This window comes from Ascaphus truei, chromosome 6 (assembly GCF_040206685.1).
Source record: "Ascaphus truei isolate aAscTru1 chromosome 6, aAscTru1.hap1, whole genome shotgun sequence".
NCBI lineage: Eukaryota > Metazoa > Chordata > Amphibia > Anura > Ascaphidae > Ascaphus > Ascaphus truei.
Window position 1 is genome coordinate 79789298 of NC_134488.1, and position 21140 is coordinate 79810437.

Below are 21140 nucleotides of genomic sequence, written 5' to 3' on the forward strand. Positions count from 1 at the left end.
ACACAGAGCTGTACTTTACATTGAATTTTGCAGGCACAAGGAGTCCCAAGTTTTTTTTTACTGGTATCGAGAGGGTTAATCTTTGAGATTAATAATATTATTGAGCAACACAACCTTAAAACATTTTACATGCAACTTGAGATATGAGTTCTCAGTATAATGGAGGAGGAGTAAGGTTTCCCTGTTGTATTGTAATTCTTTATGTGTGCAGTCTGCTGCATTTCTCTTTGCCCCTCTCCAGCTCCCCTTCTTCATTCCATTCCCTGCCCACTCCTGCTCTCCCTCATATCCTCCCATTATTGCACAACACAAGCTGCAGCTCCCAGCCTCCTCATTGGTTTATACAGAGAAGTGTAAGTTTTCTAAGGAAGGGTTTGGAATGTTTCCAGAGAGGAACTACACAGTCAGCTGAGCAGTGCATGAAGCTTTGTCATGTGAATCTGTTATTTTCTTTTTTTTGCTACCCACATTTTAAACTACTACAGGACGTGCACACACATTCCTCCTAACTGGGAAGGAGTTTTCATTACACAATTACCCACCTTCCTAAACTCAGGAGGTAAGTTGTCTTCTTAAAACCAGAAGGTAAGTTATATTTTTTCAGTGTCTTGTGAAATCTCCCAGCAAAACTAAAGAAGGATTTGAAATGTGAAGAAATGTCCTCAGCTGCAGAAAGAACCTATTGATCAGGGCTAGTTCTCCAAAGGGACCAGATCAGAAAACATTTAGGAGTTAAAGGGCCACAAGATTATGGTAATGTCATTTTAGATACATTTAAAGACCACATTTTGCAAGCATTGTATTAACGCTGTATTAACAATACCTTAACTTGCATTATATTGCACTTAGCTGGGCGGCCAGTTTTAAAAGCTTGCTATACATTAATAACGAATATGTGTGCAAAATCTAGTTATGTCTGTACAAGATAAGCATTACATAAACGGAGTGAGGCTGCCAGTGGAAGTTGCTTTATGGATAAGACTTGATATAAAAAGGTATTTTGTCCACTAAGATAATTCAGTAGCTGGTGGTCTGATTGTTAGATAGGAACAATAAGAATTTGACCACCTCTAAAAGGTGACACCGTGTGCTCGTTTCCCAGAATCCCTGGCTTCAGTTGAAGCACAGTATATTAAGAGATCATGGGGAAAAGCAGGGTTGCAGACCTGTCTGAGACGTGAATGTGCTCTCAAGTGGTATTTTTATTTGTAGTACTTCTATAGAGAATGAGTACTGGTTTGTACGAAATAGAATAAGCAAATATAATTTAATGAGTTACTGGGGTGCGCGTAAACCCCATCGGTGCCAGAGCGGCTTGTAACATGTGGTTAAAAGTTCAGTCTTTAACCCTATTACTATCAGGTCAGCAACGTATTCCTATGCAATGCTGACCCTCTAGCAGCGTAATGTTAAAAACACTTTTTTCCTTACTTTTTATGTTGCATCACTTAACACAATTTGATAGTGTAAAATTACTTTTTTTTCCAGTAGGAAGTCATTATTTTGCTGTTGATTATTTTTGACAAAATATCTTCTACATCAGTTTCCATAGTTTATCAAATCTAGCAGACTTCAATATTTGGTTGGTTCTGACTGTAAACAACACGCTTTAGAAACGCGAAGAGAAGCATCAAGAATTGTCATTCTACCCTTCAGAAAGTCATGGAAATTGTCAGTGTTAGTCTCAATCTCAATTAGTCTCAAGATATTTATGATCAATAATTATGCAACAATTTGGAATAGATTGGACCAATACAATAATAATGTGTTAAACTCTGCATGTGTGAATTGTACCGCCAGAAAGACCTGTGGTGTACAAGGGTTAAGGTAAACTTTCCTTGTTTTGTTTTAAATGGGAATAAACCAAATACATTAATTAAATTGCATTATGTAGTTAACGCATCAGTATAAAGGCTGCACCGTCCCTTTTGTGCAAAGGATATACATATTGTACACTGGAAACTATAGTTGTCAATGTGCGCCTGTTCTATAAATTCTGCTCCATATTTGCTGAGTGCATTGGGTGTATCACTTATGACACATTCATTTGAAACTCAGCGGGTGATGTATCATAGCACATTTGGAGCAAAAATGGACTCAAATTGCGGTATTTTCATCTTGCGTCAATGTTTCGAGGTCTTTGCTCTGCTGTTTTTCCGCTGTTTGCGCCACCTTGTGATTTGGGGAGTGACAATAGGAGGATTGGGGAGGAGTTACATGACGCATGGATTGTAATGACATGTAGCAAACTTTGCGTCTCTGTGCGTCACTTTTGTATCTTGTATTTGCGTCAAAAAAATCTGCTAGGTTTGAGGTGGTGTAAACTTTTCTGGATACAATTGGCATCAAATGTATGGAAATCTTTCATACATTTGACTCAAACACAAGCAGAAAAGCATCAAAACAAACTTCTATTTGTACTTTCTTTCCTTTGATACATCTCTGTCACATTGCTGTGACGTACAGTATATTAAAGGTTACGCCCAGTCATTGCCTCTATGTTAAGACGGCGTCCCATGTTAGAGGGTTAACTGGCCACCTCAGACCCGGAAACTGGCTGCCAGCCCTATTAATATCCAACTTTAGTTGGATATCTGTTTTCTCTGTGTGTTATGTAATTGTATATTATGGGATGTTTAGTAGGTTAGAATTAGAATGCTCATTGTGACAAGCTCACTCGGCATTCATTTGTATATTACTACCCAGAATCCTCGACTGCAGCGAAACCATTGTATGATGACAATCTGGATAATCGGATGAATGAAGCTGGTTTAGGGAAATATGAAAGATATGCTAATGCACTGATGGCCCCAGAGTCATCAAAGCACGGTCCACTGTATAGCACCCAAATCGGCAATATCCGCCACTGACTTCAATGGTAGATATCACCCATTCAAGGGTGTTATAGCGATCTTGCTTTGATGACTATGAGGCCTGGTATTCTTTGTTTGCTAAATAAAAAATAGATATGTGCTTTAGGTTTGCAAGTAAAAAGTAGTGGAACTCCATGCCCCTTAGTATTCATATATTTTAACCACTTATTAGCAGTAAGAGCAGCATATTTAGTGCTATTTGCTATTATGGATATGTATATGAAGTGAACATCTCCTTTTGCAGTCATTCCTGATCCAAGCTTCTTTGGAATTGACTCTTCAGTTAGGTATGAGATTCTTGAAGTGAAGAGATCCTCCTTGGTGCTGGGCTTCCGGTTTTGTGCACAGTGTTATGTGAACATGTGAATAAAATATAAAATAAGCTTTCTCAACTTATATTCTTTGTGTTTATAAATTTGTGACACCTTTCTATGAATAAATATATATAATAGCAATAGCGTCTATTGAATACCTTCACCCTCGTGTTAATAATAGTGTTTATTTAAGTGATGTCTAGGTTGGTCTAACAATGCTTGTTCTTATATTAGTATCAATTATATCATCCCTGTGCGGAATATATACTGGAAAATATTGTTACCACCAAAATTCATGGGTGTGAATTAGCAGGAAATGGTATAACACTTAACTCTCCCTTGTGCAAAGGCAAACTCTCCCTTGATGCATGGATCAAAGGATTGTTCATGTGAAAAAAAAAGGATAACCATAATGGTTCAATACGTATAGAACTTTATAAGTGTAAGGAGGTCACTCCCGGTATCCCTGATTTTCCTTTGCCCCCTGTCTTACCCCTGTGGCAGTGGGGGAAGGGGACAGCGACTTCTCCCGGTGGGCGCCGCCATCTTGGTTGTGACGTGAGGTTCGCGCAATGTGCAGAGGTTGGCAAGGGTAGGGGTGGCCATTACAAGTGTGCAGGAGCTCTGGGAAGTTGCGCAGGCGCAGTTAAGCGTAGCGGCGGCCATTATAGCTTCGCACAGGCGCAGGAGAGATCGCGCACGCGGTCCTCATAGAAAAGAGATTTGTATACTATACATCTCCCAGCAGCCTCTGGGGAATGCCCTATGATCCCTGTCACATGCAGTCAGACAGCCACCAAGGCTGACAGATTCTCTGCAGCAGGGAATTGGATACATTTTTGTGAAGCACATGAGGCAGTCAGACTGAGGATACAGAGGGGGAAAGAAAGGGGGCAGAGAGCTGCGAGCTTCTGCCCTAGGCAAGAAATCCCCAGGCTAGAGCTGAGGCTCTGACTCCCCACTAGTGAGGGTGGGTGGTCACAGGGACAGGCCCTAGGATAGGGACCTGTCACATTAGAGAAGGAGCTCTGCGTGTAGGGAGGCAAGTAGCCCCTACACAGGGACACAGCTGTGTGCACGTGGCCTGGCAAGTTTGGTCTGGGAACAGACCTCTTCAGGAAAGAGACAGTCTTCACGGTGGGAACGTCTGGCGGGACATCACCCCACGCGGAGGCAGGTTTCATCGCAGGATCAGCGGATCCTTTGTGAAGATTCATCATACCGAGTGTGGACACACTCGGCAGGTACAGTCACCAAGTGCACCACCATTACCGGTACCACACAGGCACTGATCACGCCTAAGGGGTGGGTTGCATAACTCTTGGGACACTTGGGACTCAGGGAATAAGGTGTGGGGTACAAGGCCCTGCGAGGTGTGTGGCTAGTTGTGTCTTCAGTGGATGGAGTGATAAGATATTATCATAGAGTTATGTCAGTACATTAGAGCGTTAAGATATATGTTATGTTCAGTAAAGCCCTTTGCTATTTCACATCTGGTGTATGTGTTCATTTGTATGTGTCCTGCGAGGAACAACTCCCGCTCTGCTGGGAGCCATCGCAGGTGGAGGCGCTGCACCATATAGTAGTAGTAAGAGTAATTCACCCCAGGTTCCCCGTGGCAGAAGCTCAGCCCTCCTGGTTGCCAAACAGGTACAGCACCACACTAAGTAGTCAGATACACCTACCCACCTCAATCTCACTTAGGGTGGGGGTAAGAGGGCTACATAAAACAATAATAAAACAGAGACTATAAGAATCTCACTCACAAAGTTACATTTAAAATGCGCTTTAAATGTGGTGTAAGTAGGTAGATTCAAGCCTGGAGCCTCCAATCTTCTATCCAGTGAAGTTGGACCCTCAGACCATCAATCTTTATGTCCTCCTTTTTCTGGACACTCTCAGACCGTCCACGTATCCAAATGCTTCGCGGGTCTCAGCGATTGCTCCGTCCTGCCTTCCCACGTAGTACCTGCTTCTGCAATTGCCTATGACTCAGGCCTCTGTCCGTGCACTGAGGTTCAGCTGGCTCACAGGTTTCTGCGGTGGCTACGTATTGTCTCCTCGCGCTGTGTTGCACTTCCACGATCGCGTGATGCTTACGCGATGACGTATCGGCATGACGTGTGGGCTCTTCGTCTGCCTGCTGGGCTCTCCTCTGCCTGCTGGGCTCGGTCCTTGGCTTCCTTACAACCTTGTGCATGTGCAATGCTACCCTATGCGTTTCACGAATGGCTATCCGCTTCGTACACCTGACCTAAGGTCATCCAGGCTGCACGACTCTGGACATTTAAAAGGTTTTATGACAATTCACGAACACTGTTTGTCATAATGTTTGAATAAGATCTGGCACTAAAGTTGTGTAGTCTTGATCTTTCACCTCTGTATGAGATTCTAACTGCAAAAGTTTTGGAGCTCTGAGTCTACATTTGGACACCTACATATAAGACAATTCTGAAGACAATGTCCCATTGTGAGTGATTTCACTTCATTAAAACTATGCCCACAGGATCAGTGATGCTAATTTAGATGCATTAAACATTTCAATGATATTGTAGATTTAAATTCCTCCAATAAATCCCCAGGATTTTTCTACCAAAGCACATTCCAACATTCCTTGGTGTACTCCTTAAATCTAAAGCTAAGAGTGTAAACAGACATTTAGCATCACACCATCTCGCAGCGATTGACTATATCTGTATACATCATCTCAGGTTATCCTAATCCCTTTCCTGCCAAAGAAGCTTTGTAATGCATAGCAGGCACAACTGTCAGTATATGGGATACATTCTTCTTTGTACAACTTACTGTAAGTATACATATCACTACTTACAGAAGAACAGACAAAATACATTAAACAATTTGGAGATTCTCATTTTTATTTTTTTAGGCCACTGAGGTGAAAGATCAAGACTATATTTTCTGTTCAAATCTCGCCATTCTGGGCTCAGGCTTCTTACGTATCATGTAATAGTCTCATAATAAATTCTACTTCCTTGCAGTAAGGCAAAGTCAGATAATACATGCTGCCCATGATCTTGTAGAACAGAGAGATGTTTCAACCTTAGCAGGCCAACTTAACAGTCCAACTACTGGAGTGCTCTGACACGCCATCGAACCATTCAAAATTGACTATGACTCTGTGTAAAAAATGTCAGCATTTTGTTCATTTCGTTAAAATTCGCTTAGTAGCTAGTTATTAAATAATGTGTTTAATGTTAGCCAAACATTTTCTACTAACCCCTATAATTGCCCACTTTCTAATCTATACTTAGTTACTAACAATTAGGCCTTTTAGTGCTGAGGTGATCCAGATTGCAGGTGGGTTATGGTCTTTTCCATAAACAGCTGAAATTAACAGTATTATCTGAACAGTACTACTCTCATATGAAGTTGCTATGGTATTTTATCTGCTCCTCCCCAAAGTCTGTCTCTGTGTATACCATGGATTACAAGTATGTAATGCTGTTTCTCTGAAACTAAAACACTGTATCCACGGTTTAAAGCTACGCTTATAGTGCCGGCGACGGCGATGGGGACATCAGGCTGCGGTCGCTGGAAAAATCAAATTGAGATTACTTCAAGCGATCGCGATCAAGCCATTGCTCCGTCCCGTCACGCTTACTATAAGCGCACGCGACGGCGGCAATGCATTTGTTTTGACGCGATGTCGCGTCGTTGTCGCCGGCACTATAAGCGAAGCCTTAGCTTCACAAAAATGTGAGTAGGTTACTAGGATGTTTCAAGTGCAGCTGTATTTGTAAGTAAGTTTTAAAGAAGAAGAAGTTTGAATACAGGAGTTGCATGCACCATTCTCAATAGCATCTACATCTGCTACTATGTTTGGTGCTGTGCAATGGATGCAAGGAATTGGTTTTCCATGAGACATTCTGGAAATTCAGGTAGTGTCCCATCTGTAGGCACTTCTCTCTCTTGTTGCGATAAGAGATTGCTAGATCAGTTGGATATCTATATTCACTTGCTGCCTAAAAGGCCACCACTGCCTTAGAGGCCTCCCAGGAGAAGGGTAGATTGTACTGCTGGCTCTGGGAAGTTGATCGTTATAGATCGCATGCACACCCCATAATCTGTGCCACTGCACAACTTCTATACTGCACTAGCAAGGCAGAACTGCACTACAGAATCACCTACTCCTGTAGAAGGTGAGGTGAGTAGTTCTGGTAGTGATAGGAAGCACACAGTCAGGAAAATGGGACTCTAAAATATAGGCAACGCTGATACTCTGCTCTGAACAGTAACTTCCAGTGGTTCATCCGCCGCCACCACTGCTGGTCTGTGCGTGTCATCTGCCTGCGTTCCAGCATCTGCCCTTCAAATATATTCCCACAATTTTTACTTTATTACTTTTTGGGTTGTGCACTCCCACATACCGAAAACAAGATACCTGGATGGAAAAATACCAGGCTATACGTAGTGATGGCTGACCTGATTGATAGGTAAAGTCCCCACTGCGCAGCTCAGTGAGGTGATCGGAGAGCAGGAGGCAGGCATGTGCGGGTGGGGTTAATCAAAAGGGGCATAGTTAGACAGAGCTGAGAGTGTCTGTTCGAGAGTGTCTGTCTGTGTCAGTAAGGAAAGCCGGGGGAATCGGAGAGCAGGAGACAGAAGGGTGGAGCTAGTTGGAACCGATTGCCGAGATGTGAGAGAGTCTCTCTGTGAGTGTGTCAGTGTGTGTCTGTGTTAGAGTGTGTCTGTGTGAGAGTCAGTATGTCACACATCCACACTGACATACACACATAGTGTCACATAGGCGGCAACGGGTGGGAAGGGGCAGTGGGGTAGCCAGATGCCGCCCTCACCTCCCTCCCCCCCCTCTAACCACCTAACAAAACGCTGGCTCCTAAATACTCTGACTGGCTCCAAAGTATTTTATATTTTCAGCTACCCCTGAAGATTTACAAGAGAGAGAGTTTGGAACCATCTTGGAGGGGAACAAAGACACTGAGGGGTAGATCCACAAAGCTCTGTTATATCAGGGCAACTAATGTGAGATTACCTAAATAGATAAAAGACGTTAGCTTCCCTGACTTTATCGCAGATCCACAAAACGAAATATATGCAAAAACAATGTCCTTTTAGGGCCCTCATTGGCATATAGCTAACGTGGCGATAAAACACCCCGGCACTAGCTGCCAGTAACGCTGGCCTGCATTAGCCATATTCTAAGCAAGATGACAGGTATATATTGCAATGCAATGCTACAAATACCTGGTATCTGCCTTTCAAAAAAAAAAAAGGCTAATTAGCCCCTTGTAAGCCATACTGGCCATGAACCTACGGGCGTAATACAAATATCTTAACTACCTAACAACCCATTGTATGTCATTTAGGACCAGAACCACAGAGGTCCATTTTGGGCATAAGGTGCTACTAACTAACTTAACGCTTCATCCAGACCCTAAAGTATAGGTTTTGAGAAAGAGAGAGAATTTGAATATATTTTAAATATCCATAGTAGCATACAGTATATCCCAGGTTCACATTTTATATAAAGGAGAGTTTGGGGAGTATAAAAGTTCTCTCTCTCTCTCTCACACTCACTCTCTCTCTAGGCTGTGGTTATTTGATTCTGGATTTAGGATTATGGTCCTGTAGGAAATTAGAAAATAAGAGATTATTGGGCTGATTCTATATGTACCGAAGGTGCCGATCAGGCCATTTTTGCCCTCAATTCCCCATTAACTTGACATGTAGAATCAGTCCCTATGTCTCCAATAAAACCCCAGTTTTACATATCATTTTATCAGCTAACATTTTATTTTGTATGCAGCCATGAACTCCACCTGCTCCTCACCTGCCATCCTACCAACCTTACATTTTTCATCAATCCGTTCACTAGAATCTCTATCTTTTGTACTGCTCTGTGGTGACATATCTCCAAACCCTGATCCCACACATAAACCTACCCTCACCCACCCTATTGTTTTCCCACAAGTTCATCCATAACCTGCATTGCTAACCACTCCAACCTTTTTCACATTCCCTGCCTCCCTTCTATTCAATGTTGCTGCTCACTGTGCTCTGTCTGCATCATCTACCACCTCCAAGACCTACCTTCCATATCCTGGATCATTTTTCTGCCTGGCTTCCGCACTTTCTTTCTTGACTCCCCCACTCTCACTATGGGGGACTTCAATATTTATTTTAGTAGCGCTAATGCCCCAACTGCCTCTCATATCTACCCTTTATGCATCATAATTGTTACTCACTTGACCGTGGGTTCTCTCAAATCTGCTCCCTCTCTAATTTCCCTAACTCCATACCATCTCTCTTATCACCATTTCCTTCTTACTCACTCTACTTCCTGATAGAAAAGAAAGTGATCTGCGCTCATATAATCGTGATAATTGTGCTCTTAGTGAATATATATATATATATATATATATATATATATATATATATATATAAATTTGTGATTAATAAACAAGGATAACCTGTTAACAAAATTTGAGGTGATGCTGCTGCGCTCGTGGTGTAGCTCCACAAACCGAACTAGTGCAAAAACAGAAAAAGAGACAGCGCAAAAAACCTCATTGTGTAGTGTATAAACAAAATTGTATTAGTTATCAGGTGAGTATCGCACGTACATCAATATAGTAAAAATTAGGCAAGACATGTTAGGGACATGTTACCACTCTGTGCTCTGAAGTCCTAGAGTAGGGGTCACCAGGATCAGCTCTCCTCCCACAGGTTCCGTGGAATCAGTGCAGACCTCTTATAGATCAATCCAAGACCTCTGTTGTACAAGATGCAGACGCAGTAACCGCCGCCACGAAAGGAGAAACCTCTCCGGTTTTGGCCACCACGAAGGGGAAGTCTCTCTGCCGGTTCCTCTATCCTCAATCACGAGACGCACCCGAGTGACGTCATCAAGCGGCGTCAGCCCGAGACCCAAGTCGCGTGTGGATGAGTCACCGTTTGGGAGGTTAATGTCCCGAAACTGTCCCGAACCACAGAGTGGTATAAAATAGACAAATGGCAATAAAAAACCTCAATAGGTGTAGGGAGAATGCGCCCTCATTCAATCCAACGCGTTTCGTGTATTAAACACTTCCTGCCTCTTCCCCCTCACCAGAGGCGGAACTAGGGTGGGGGCGAGCGGGACAGCTGCCCTGGGTGTAGACTGATGGGAGGGAGCAAAAATCTCCCCTGGCACCTGTGTTGCTGCGCTGCAATGATTAATGTCAGTCAGTGCTGCAGCCGATTACAGCGCCCAATCCGGCTTCACTAGCGATGGTCAGTGAGAGGTGTGGGATGAGTGGCTGCAGCACTGACTGAAAGGTGGGTTATGGCAGCGCCAGTCAGTAACGAGGGGGAGTAGAGAGAGGGCGGCAGAACATCAGTCAGAAGGGGAGGAGTGTCAGTGTGCTGTGCATCTGTGTGCTGCTTTTCAGTGGTGTGCAAGTGTGGGGGGGGCGCAGTTGGAGAAACTTGCCTCGAGTGCAAAAACATCCAGTTACGCATCTGCTCCTCACCAACCTCTTCTCACATCTATCAGAATTTACCTAACCATAACAGACCTTTCTCAGCTCTCTTACGTCTCTGCAAACTCTCCTCTCAAATTGCTCCTGCCACAACTCGCTTCTACTGTCCCATCAATCCTCAAACATGTCACACCGAAAAAACACGATACCTTCAGAGATGCTTCCACAGTGCTGAACATTAAAGGAGGAAATCACGCTCCAAAGCAGATTTTATATGTTACAAATTATCCTATTCAACATGATATTGCACTCTGTCAACCCCCACCCACAACAAACATCTCACACTTTGCTCCCAAAGCAACCCTATTTTCCTTTCAACCAGTTACAGTACTAAGGAAGACATTTCCCATCTTCTATCTTCATCCCTCTCTACAACCTTCACTTTTAGTCATACAATATCACCTATCACCTTCTCCATTCACTCTCTACTATTATTATTCCTACACTAATTCCTCTCTTCAACCTCTCTAAGCACAGGCTCACTTATATCATCCTTCAAGCATGCTTCTGTCACACCCATACTGAAAACTAATTATCTTGATCATTCCAGCCAGTGTCTGTATATATTTCAGGGCTTTGTTCTATGACCGCTAGTTTACTACCACCTCTATGCTGATGATACCCAAATCTACCTCTCCTCTCCTGACTTCTCCCCTTCTCTCCATTCACTGTCTTTTTGCTATCTCCTCATGGATGTCCCATCACTATGTGAAATGTAATATGTCAAAAACAGAACTATCCTGTTCCTCCATTTCTAACTCTACACCTCTGCCTGATTTCTCACTTGCATTTAAAGACTCCACTAGCCTCCCCATACTCCAAGCTAGATACTTAGATATCATTTTTTATTCTTCCAACTTCTTCACCCTGTATATTCAGTTCCTCACCAAATCGTGTAGTTTCCATCTGTTTAGTATTGCCAAAATATGTGCCTTCATCACTGAACAAACCACAAAAATTCTTAGTCACTCAATATATCTCGACTGGACTATTGCAACTTGCTTCTGGATGGTCTCTCTCTCTGCTGTCTACCCCCTTTCAAGTTCATTATAAAGGCTGCTGCCAGGCTCATTCACCTCACCCAGGAATTTTATTCTGTTGTCCCCACTATGCAAATCACTATATTGGCTTCCCATACAATAAAGAGTCATATTCAAGATACTTGTGTTCACCTAAACTATATATAACACCTCTCCTCTGCAAATCACTGACCTCAATTACAAGTACTCTTCCACATGCTGTATCCACTATGCTCATGATCTATGACTCTCGTCGGTCTCATACTCCTGCCTCCAAGAAGTCACCCATGCTGCCCCCGACTCTGGAATTCTCTTCCAGGCACAATCAGACTCACTCGTACCAGAAATAGATTTTAAAGTTCCCTAAAAACACACCTTTTCAAGGAGACCTACAGTATACAACACTCCACAGTCTTTCTTGTTTTGTTACTTTCATTTTAAAATTGTAGTCCTGAAGTGGAAAGCAAAACCCATACTAAGCAACTTCCCTCCCGCCACACACACACTATTCATTGTGTCTCCACCCCCCATGATTGTAAGATCCATGGGGCAGGGACATTCTATTGTTTCAGTTTGTCTTAATGTATATATATTGTTATTGCCCAGCTTCCCACATTGTACCGCACTGCAGAATAAACAAATACAAGATAATCATAATACTTATAGATGGATCTGCACCTGATTCTCCCTAGTTAATTACAGGCTCATTGTGTTTAATCTGATGACCACTGAAAATTAAATTATGGATATGTCCTCATCTCACCTCATTTATATTACTGGATAATTCGCAAGAGGGCGGAGAATGAGCTAGCAAGAAATATTTCAGCCGTGGGGCTTATTTCCAGCTTTTAGTCTGCTTGATTTAGATGTTGTATCAGCCTAATGATATTAGGTTTAAACCTTGATTTCCTTGCAAAGTCTTTCTACTACATGTTGTTACAGGTTGACCTTGTAGTGGAGTGGCACAGAAGATGCAGCCGCAGGAAACAGCTGGAGTTCAGTACAGCAGGTGGAATGAAAGCAACCAAGATGAAGTTAGTATGAATACATCTTCCACTACAGCTCCAACATGGAGAAGGTAAGTTATACCAAGCAAAGAGCATAGCAAAGATAATACCTTGTAGATATTCAGAGAGAGTCTGAACAATTGACATCCTGGTGACCTTGTTATGGGATGCATGTATAAACTGGGTCCGCTGGGGTCAAACAGCAGACAATAGCAGATACACAAGGGTAAATGGTAACTAACTAGCCCCATCTTCTAAATATTGGGGGGGGGGTTGTCCACTGTGCTGTATGCAGACAATACACTTTTTTCCTCAAGTTACCGAGATCTGGAAAAATTATTTTACAATTGAATAATATTTGTATCTATAGATGTCAGAGCATTTTACATTTATTTTACCCTATAATATCTGAGGGAGGGAAACAAATTTGAAAGGATGGAAGTGTAAACACATCACAACCTGAGCTGCCTACACTGTATGTTGCATTGGAATTGGAAGCCTTTGGGTTGAAAGATGTAAACCTGAGATGTTTGCTTTGTATTTTAACAAGTAGGCTTTTTCTATTTAAAATACAAAAAAGTTATTGAACAAAATCAATGGATATATTTTAATTGAGTCATTTCTGGTTTTCAAATTATTTTTATATGAAATGTATAAAATAACGTAGTTTGATTGCCTTTTGATGTAGGTCATTTTGTTTGTTCCATTTCTGCCTGTTTTCATTAAGTCTCTAAACTGTACTGACTGAGACTTGCCAAAATAATGTGTTGCCTTTAGCTTGTGCAGTTTTTACAATACGATATGAAAGAAACATATGTCATGACATAGGACATAAGTCATTAATTTGCAATTCATATTTTCACATTTCCAGGGTCTACAACATGATGTGCACAGGGAAGATTGGCATCGCTGTCAAAGTGATTGGAGGACTTGCCCTATTTTGGATTATTTTCATAATTGGATATGTCACTGGCTACTATGTTCACAAATGCAAACAACAGTGAAAAGCAATCTACCGTTTATCAGGTTTTCTGTCTTGCATTGTAGAAATCGGGCCCTCTCACCGCAAGTATTGGGCAGATAGTTTTCAGACATATTCCATCAAGGACAGGAGCAGAAAGCCATGAAACATGGACACATTAGTGAGGCTTAGAGGAGATACACAACTGAGAAGAACATCACAGAAGCTTGTAAAAGTGTAATACATTTACATGCCAGTCAACTGTGTAATTAGGTGTTTTAAAGCCTCCAAAAATCTTATACAGATTACACAGACCTGCTGTTTGTATTTGTTGGGTAAATATCTATAGGTGCAAGGAAAATTATACATCTGTTTCTCTTTGTTAGACATTTTATGATCAGAATCCACTCTAATTAGCCTATCTTAAAAGACAAAAACATTTATATAGATTCAGTTAAAGTTAATAACTCACAGTTCATGGTTTCACTGTAACAAAAAAATGTTACCGTCCCATAAGAGTCCAGTTAGGCATGTGTGCAGCATGGAGGAACTGAAGTTTCAAAGAAGTCCATGCAGACAAAAGAACATTTCTAAGGTGCACCAAAATTGTAAAACAATATGTACAGTGACTGCTGTAAATAAGACTTGTTCAATTTATTCTTGACATTATACAATAAAGAAATATGATGAAAACATTATCTGGCTTTTTACAGCTGGCATGAACACAGAAAATTAGGGATTTTATGACATCATGAACTTCTTTGGGGTTACTGCAATGATAGATTACATTTTGCTAAGAAAACTTTGAAACCAAATGTTTGACTTTTGCAATGTCTGTCCAATAATAATGTTATTGTGCTTGCCCCTGATTGTAAATGAACTTGCTACCCTCTGTAATAATGCAGATCAGCTGTACACATTTCCAGGCACCATGAGCCCTTTCTGAGTTGGGAAATGGAATTTATCACTAGTCTACTTATTACTGAGCTTGTGGTGTATGGTGCTCTCCCACAGTGACTTCTCACTACAGTTTTAAGTAGTTCATCTTCTGTTGTGTTTAGAGAAAGTTATAGGGCAAGGGGGTGAACAGTGGGAGTAAGTCACAATCAAGTTTGCGAATTGATACTTGTCAGATAAATATGTATTTATTTGTTGAGTAAATAATGCAGAGCTAGGGTTTACAGTATGTAATACAACTATGTCAAAGATTTTGGGTTGAGCTCACCTCACATTTTTGTAAAAAAATAAGATTAGCATGCTATAGAGAAACAGAAATCATATGTCTGTATTCATTTGTGTTCATTAAAAACAAATACTACCATTAAAAATGTAGATTCCACAGGAGTTTTTTATTGTGTTCAACACCATTTTTTTTAAGGAGACGTATAGAGGATGTAAATGAGCATTATAATATTAAAATTACTGTAAAGTTGTATGTTATAATCATTTGTATCAATGTATAGGGGCAATGTACAAAAAAAATGTGTTCCCTTTACTTCAGCAAGTGATTTGGAGAAAGGTTCTTGGAGCATATTACAAAAATATTTAACAATGTTTGTATCTGCAAAGGGTGCAGTTTTCCCTTTTAACTGTCATCTAAATATTGCATCTTATGATTGTATTAACCTACTTGCTTAAGAGATTAGCATCAGATGTAAGAAACTGAGATAAAAAGTTGTATACAATGTCTGGTGTAAATGAACAAAAATAAAAAATGGTTGTAGTGCGTTATGGAATATACTGTATTGTGTCAGCTTGATATATATCAAACATACAGATGAAAACAGCGCAAGTATAAAGAAGACAATGGAGGAGCTTCCACGTCTCCCAGAACGGCATAGCGCAGTAAATATGACTGCCTTTGATTAAAGGGGAAGAGCAACTACTACGAGAGGTAAAAAAATGTTTTGTTGTAAAGTATGAAGACTTTTTAACATGAGCAATAAAATAGCATAGTATTATCAACTGAAAAGCACACTTTAAGGCTATTTGTTTTAGTGTTTGCCAAGTACTTGATAAGGAGGTTTAGGATTTTTTTCCTGAAAAGTGAACTGTAACGTTGTGCGGTAAGCAAGAAAATAATCTGTCTTTATAAGATTTTTAAGCAAATACAGCTCAACCCCCTTATAACGCTGTGCTTTGGGTCCAAAGAATCACATCGCGTTATAAGCAGATCACGTTAGAAATAATGTACAATTGTATGCATTGTACAATAGAGTATTTAAGATACCAATAATTGTGTTGTAAAGTATTCATAAATACAAAAATTGGGAGCCGCGATTTGCGTTGTAACGGGTTTGAGCTGTACATCTTTACATCATCAGTGAATGCCCAAGAATCATGCCTTAAGTCTATTTCAGCCTTTATAAAATCAAGGACATGTATGTGTGTGTGTTTCTGTTCAGTGTGTGTTTTCTGTGGCTGGCTCTCCGCTGTGTGTTAGGGGGAGAGCGAATGACAGAGAGGGGGGGAGAGAATGAGGGAGAATAGGAGACAGAAAATGTGTGAGGAGGAGAGATAGGGAGGCAGAATGTGCGAGGAAGGGATGGAGAATGGGTTGCGTACCAACACATTCATACACAAATGGTGAGTGCCAAATGCACATGCGCGAAAGGTGGGCGCCAATTGGACATATGTGAATGGCAAGTTCGCATGCGCATGAGCGGTTAGCAAGTGCCGGCCACGCAGGCGCGATGGGCGCTTGACAACTGCGTATGCACAATGGGAGATTTCCGGCCGTGCATGCGTGATGGGCGCTTGCCAGCTGTCTAAAAAAACTGGACATTTAAGATAAGTCGGGACCCGGGACAAAGTGTAAAAAAAGTGACGTCTCTAAGAATGGGGGAGGGTGAGAGCGGAGAGAGAATGAGAGAGGGAGGGGGGAGAGAGAAAGAGAGAGGATGAGGTGGATAGAATGAGAGAGGGAGGGGTAGAGAGAATGAGAGAGGGAGGGGTAGAGAGAACGAGGGAGGGAGGGGAAGAGAGAATAAGAGAGGGAGGGGGAGAGAGTATAAGAGGGAGGGGAGAGAATGAAAGGGAGGGGGAGAGAATGAGAGAGGGAGGAGAGAATTAGGGAGGGAGAATGAGGGAGTGAGGACTGGGATGAAGAATGAGGGAGAGGGAGGGAGAATGAGAGGGAAGAGAATGAGGTAAGGAGGTAGAATGAGGGGGAGGGAGGGCTGAGAAAGAATGGGAGGGAGGGCGGAGAGGGAATGAGGAAGTAGAGATAATGTGGAAGGAGTGGAGAGAAAATTATGGATGGGGAGGGAGAATGAGGGAGGGAGAGAGAATGAGGAAGTGAGGACTGGGATGAAGCGTGAGGGTGGGGTAGGGAGAATGAGGGAGGGAGGTAGAATGAGTGGGATTGAGAATGAGGCAGGGAGGGGGAGAGAGAATGAGGGAAGAGGAGTCAGAATGAGGAAGGAGTGGAGAGAAAATGAGGGAGGATGGAGGGGGAGGGAGAATGATGGAGGGAGGGGGGAGAGAAAGAGAGAAGGTGGGGGGAGAGAGAATGATGGAGGGATTGGGGAGAGAGAATGAGGGAGGATGGCAGAGAATGATGGAGGGGAAGAGAAAATGAGAGGGGGGACAGAGAATGAGGGAGAAGGGGAGAAAGAATGATTGAGGGCGAGAGGGAAGGAGGGAGGAGTTGAGAATGAAGCAGAGAAGGGGAGAGAATTAGGGAGGGATGGGGGGGAGAATGAGGAACGGGACGAGAGAATGAGAGAGGGGGAAAGAATGAGAGATGGAGGGGGGAGGGAGAATGACTGTAATAAAAAGTCTATTAGGAATAACATTTACATTTTTTACTGTAGATTAAAAAAATATGAATGTTAAGTGTGTGTGTGTGTGTGTGTGTGTGTGTTTGAGACACACACACAGGGCTGAAGGTTTGCCTAAAGCGCCAAATACCCTTGCATCTGCACTAACAAAACCCCAAAGAATCAGCTCATACAGACCTATGTCTCTTCAGACATCATTTTTTATTTGAATTAATGGTACAGTACAGCTCTAGTAAGCTAAAATATATGACAAGTAGCTATCAACTTTGCTTTTCAAAATCTGTGAATATAACTATATACTGTCCTATTTCTTTTCTTATGGTAAGTTTTTAGAGCATGAAATGCTGAAGTATGTTTTGTTTTGTTTCACCAACATGGAATCTGCATTTACGCCTTTCACTGCTCCAAGAAGTTACATACCTCTATTACTGGCCGCTCATTACATTGTATACTGTTCTGTTGTTAGTCTACAGGGCTAATCATGATTTCCTATTTCTTAATTTGCACTCATGTTACTGTATGTTCTGCTTTCATGTTAATTGCTAGTGCCATGCTTGTATGGTATCTTTCTTGATCCATGTAATACAGTTAGAGTGTGATTTATGAGCAATTCCCAATGGGATTCAGGTTTAATTTGGTAGAATGAGATTGAATGAATGGTATTGTATACACCATATGCAGAATAATAAAAATGACCTTTAGTGAATTACAACAGTATAATTCAATTGTGTAATTAGTTGGGAGCGATCTAACCACATTTTCAAGGCTGGCTTTCTAAGGTCAACATTTTAACGAATTACATTTTTTAGCTGGACTGCATAGTGCTGAATCAGAACAAGGTGCATGTGAGTTTATGAATAGGCACTATGCCTGTTTTATAATACATTTCTTCCAATTCAATCAGTTGAATGATTTTCTTAAAAGAAAAAACTGACAAATTGGAGCTCTATTTAGCTGTTAAGGGGTTTTCTCTAAAAATGTTTACCCATTTGCAAACAAAGGGACTATAAACACATAGCCGCCTTACAATATGGTTAATGGGAGCACTGCTTACTTCAAGCTGTGCCTAAGAAATAATGTGTAGGCGACCAACGGGGATTATTTACTAAAGTCTTCCAGCTGCTAACTGGGCCAAAATAAGTGCAAATTAATGTAAATTTATTATAGGAAAAACTCTAATTGTTTTAATGGGATTCTGTTTCGTTGAATAATATTGTGCGGTTTTGTTTTTTTGCCATAGTTTCAGGGCCACTTACAGATTTCCCAGGGCCCAAGACTAGAGTTTTAACAGCACCCCCCCCCCCCCCCCCACTTTCCCCTGTGTCAGCGGTCTTGCGAGCCCCCTGTTGGGCTTCTCTCTCTCCCACATTGCTCGGGCCTACCTCTCACCCTCACTCTCCCACGCCGGGTCTCTCTCATGCCGGTGCACGCGCCGATGTCAGAAAGAGGCCCTGTGTGGGACAGTGATGGACGCCCGAAGCTTGGGAGAGCTGGGGGCCGGCAGCCGGACAAAGCAGTTGGGCTCGACCTCTGGCTGGGCCCAACTCCTTTGTCCAGTGGCCAGTCCTCTCGTTGTCACCGGGCCCCAGCTCTTCCCAGCTGCAGGCCTCCCTCACTGTCCTGCACCGGGCCTCTCTCATGCCGGCGCGCGCCGGAAGATGGGTCCAGCTTCCAGCGTACGCCCATGTCAGAGCGAGGCCCGGCACTCACTGGCATCAGAGGCCCTGCGCGGGACAGTGAGGGAGGCCTGCAGCTGGAGAGAGCCAGGGTAAGGCGGCAACGAGATGACCGGCAACCGCAACACTCTCTCTCGCTCCCTCTCTCTCTCTCTATATATATATATATATATTCTCTCTCTCGCTCCCTCTCTCTCTATATATATATATATATATAAATATATATATATATATTTAGATAAAAAGATCCCTTGTGAGCATATACACATGTCTTATCACCCAGCATACAGTGCTTCCACTGCAGCAAGGGATTCTGGGAAATGACATACAAATGAGCACACCGTGTCAGGTGATATCTCTGACTCGTGTCACGGTCTGTTAATTTGCATGTAATTTCCCAGAATCCCTTGCTACAGTGGAAGCACTGTATGCTGGGGATAATGGTGAAAGGCAGGGTTGCAGACCTGTCTCAGACGTGCTCACAAGTGATCTTTTTATTTGCTACGTGCAATACGGTGGAGGTTTCTTGTTGCCTTTTTCACCCACCATAACTTAAAATGTGATGGTATATTGATATATAGATATATAAGACCCATGCTATTACATCTCAGGTACACAGACATCAAACCCCCATTATTGGTAGCAAGAGATAAAAACCAAGTTATCATAATACACTAACATAAATCAACATTTCCATGTGTAAAAAGTTGCCTATCCTAGATCTCTTCTTGTCATTGGTTATGTATTGATTATATCTGTTGCAATATTGCTTACTATATTTTTTTAGGCACAATGGGCAATATTTATTAAGCGGTACAGTTCCGTGACACAGCCTGGTGTTGGAAGATGCCTGTATTTTATGACCTATATACTTTAATAGACCATTAGGTGACTTTGTGCACTCAAATGTGTTTTATGGCATAGCAGAGCTTAGTAAACACTTGCCAATCTGGTTTAAGGTCACCGTATGGTCCCAACATGATCACAGTGAAAAGCAGCAGAAAATGGGGGCCCGGACAGCATAAAAAATCCTTCACACACGTCACCAGTCATACATTGAAACATTTCTACATTAATCTCCCAATCCATTGTATACTGCTTGCAATATTTGATTTCTCTTACTAAACAGTGTATTGTTTGTACCATTTTAGAAATATGTAGTACATATGCAGTTCTTTAAAAAAAAAATGAAGATTAAGTTAATATTTCAAGTTTCTGTCACTGTCAAACAAAATGAGGAAAGGTTCTGGATTAATTTGAGCACAATTCCGAAGTTTTGGGAAAGAGTTTCAAGCGAGGAGTATCCTGCTTTTGCAGCCAACACGACATAGACAAACAATTTCTTCAAAGTGCAGGTCTACTCTAAGACTGAGAAACAAAGTAGAATTACGTTGTATTGTATTGTATGTCTTTATTTATATAGCGCCATTAATGTACATAGCGCTTCACAGTAGTAATACACGTGGTAATCGAATAAATAACAGATAATATAAATAACAGATCATGGGAATAAGTGCTTTAGACATAAACATAACATTAAGGAAGAGGAGTCCCTGCCCCGAGGAGCTTACAATCTAATTGGTAGGTAGGGAGAACGTACAGAGACAGTAGGAGGGAGTTCTGGTAAGTGCGTCTGCAGGGGGCCAAGCTTTATGTATCATGTGTGAATATTCACAGTGCTATTCGTATGCTTCTTTAAGCAAGTGTGTCTTAAGGTGGGTCTTAAAGGTGGATAGAGAGGGTGCTAGTCGGGTATTGAGGGGAAGGGCATTCCAGAGGTGTGGGGCAGTCAGTGAAAAAGGTTTAAGGCGGGAGAGGGCTTTAGATACAAAGGGGGTAAAAAGAAGACATCCTTGAGCAGAACGCAAGAGTCGGGATGGTGCATAGCGAGAAATTAGGGCTGAGATGTAAGGAGGGGCAGAAGAGTGAAAAGCTTTAAAAGTGAGGAGAAGAATGGAGTGTGATATGCGGGATTTGATTGGAAGCCAGGAGAGGGATTTCAGGAG

At 42.0% G+C, this 21140-nt stretch overlaps 1 protein-coding gene across 1 annotated transcript; it reads left to right on the forward strand.

Moving 5' to 3' along the window:
* Window positions 1-285: 285 nt before the first annotated feature.
* Window positions 286-14371, forward strand: SMIM1 (small integral membrane protein 1 (Vel blood group)). The gene is made up of 3 exons (XM_075604920.1): window positions 286-559; window positions 12651-12786; window positions 13587-14371. The coding sequence occupies exons 2-3, from the start codon at window positions 12680-12682 to the stop codon at window positions 13717-13719; spliced, it is 240 nt and encodes a 79-aa protein (XP_075461035.1). The 5' UTR covers window positions 286-559; window positions 12651-12679; the 3' UTR covers window positions 13720-14371.
* Window positions 14372-21140: the final 6769 nt, after the last annotated feature.

Bases quoted from the DNA above. Each gene is read 5' to 3' on its own strand.
- SMIM1 (XM_075604920.1), top strand. From the start codon at position 12,680: ATGCAGCCGCAGGAAACAGCTGGAGTTCAGTACAGCAGGTGGAATGAA. The intron at 12,787-13,586 runs GTAAGTTATACC...TCACATTTCCAG, and splicing joins ACAGCTCCAACATGGAGAAG to GGTCTACAACATGATGTGCA.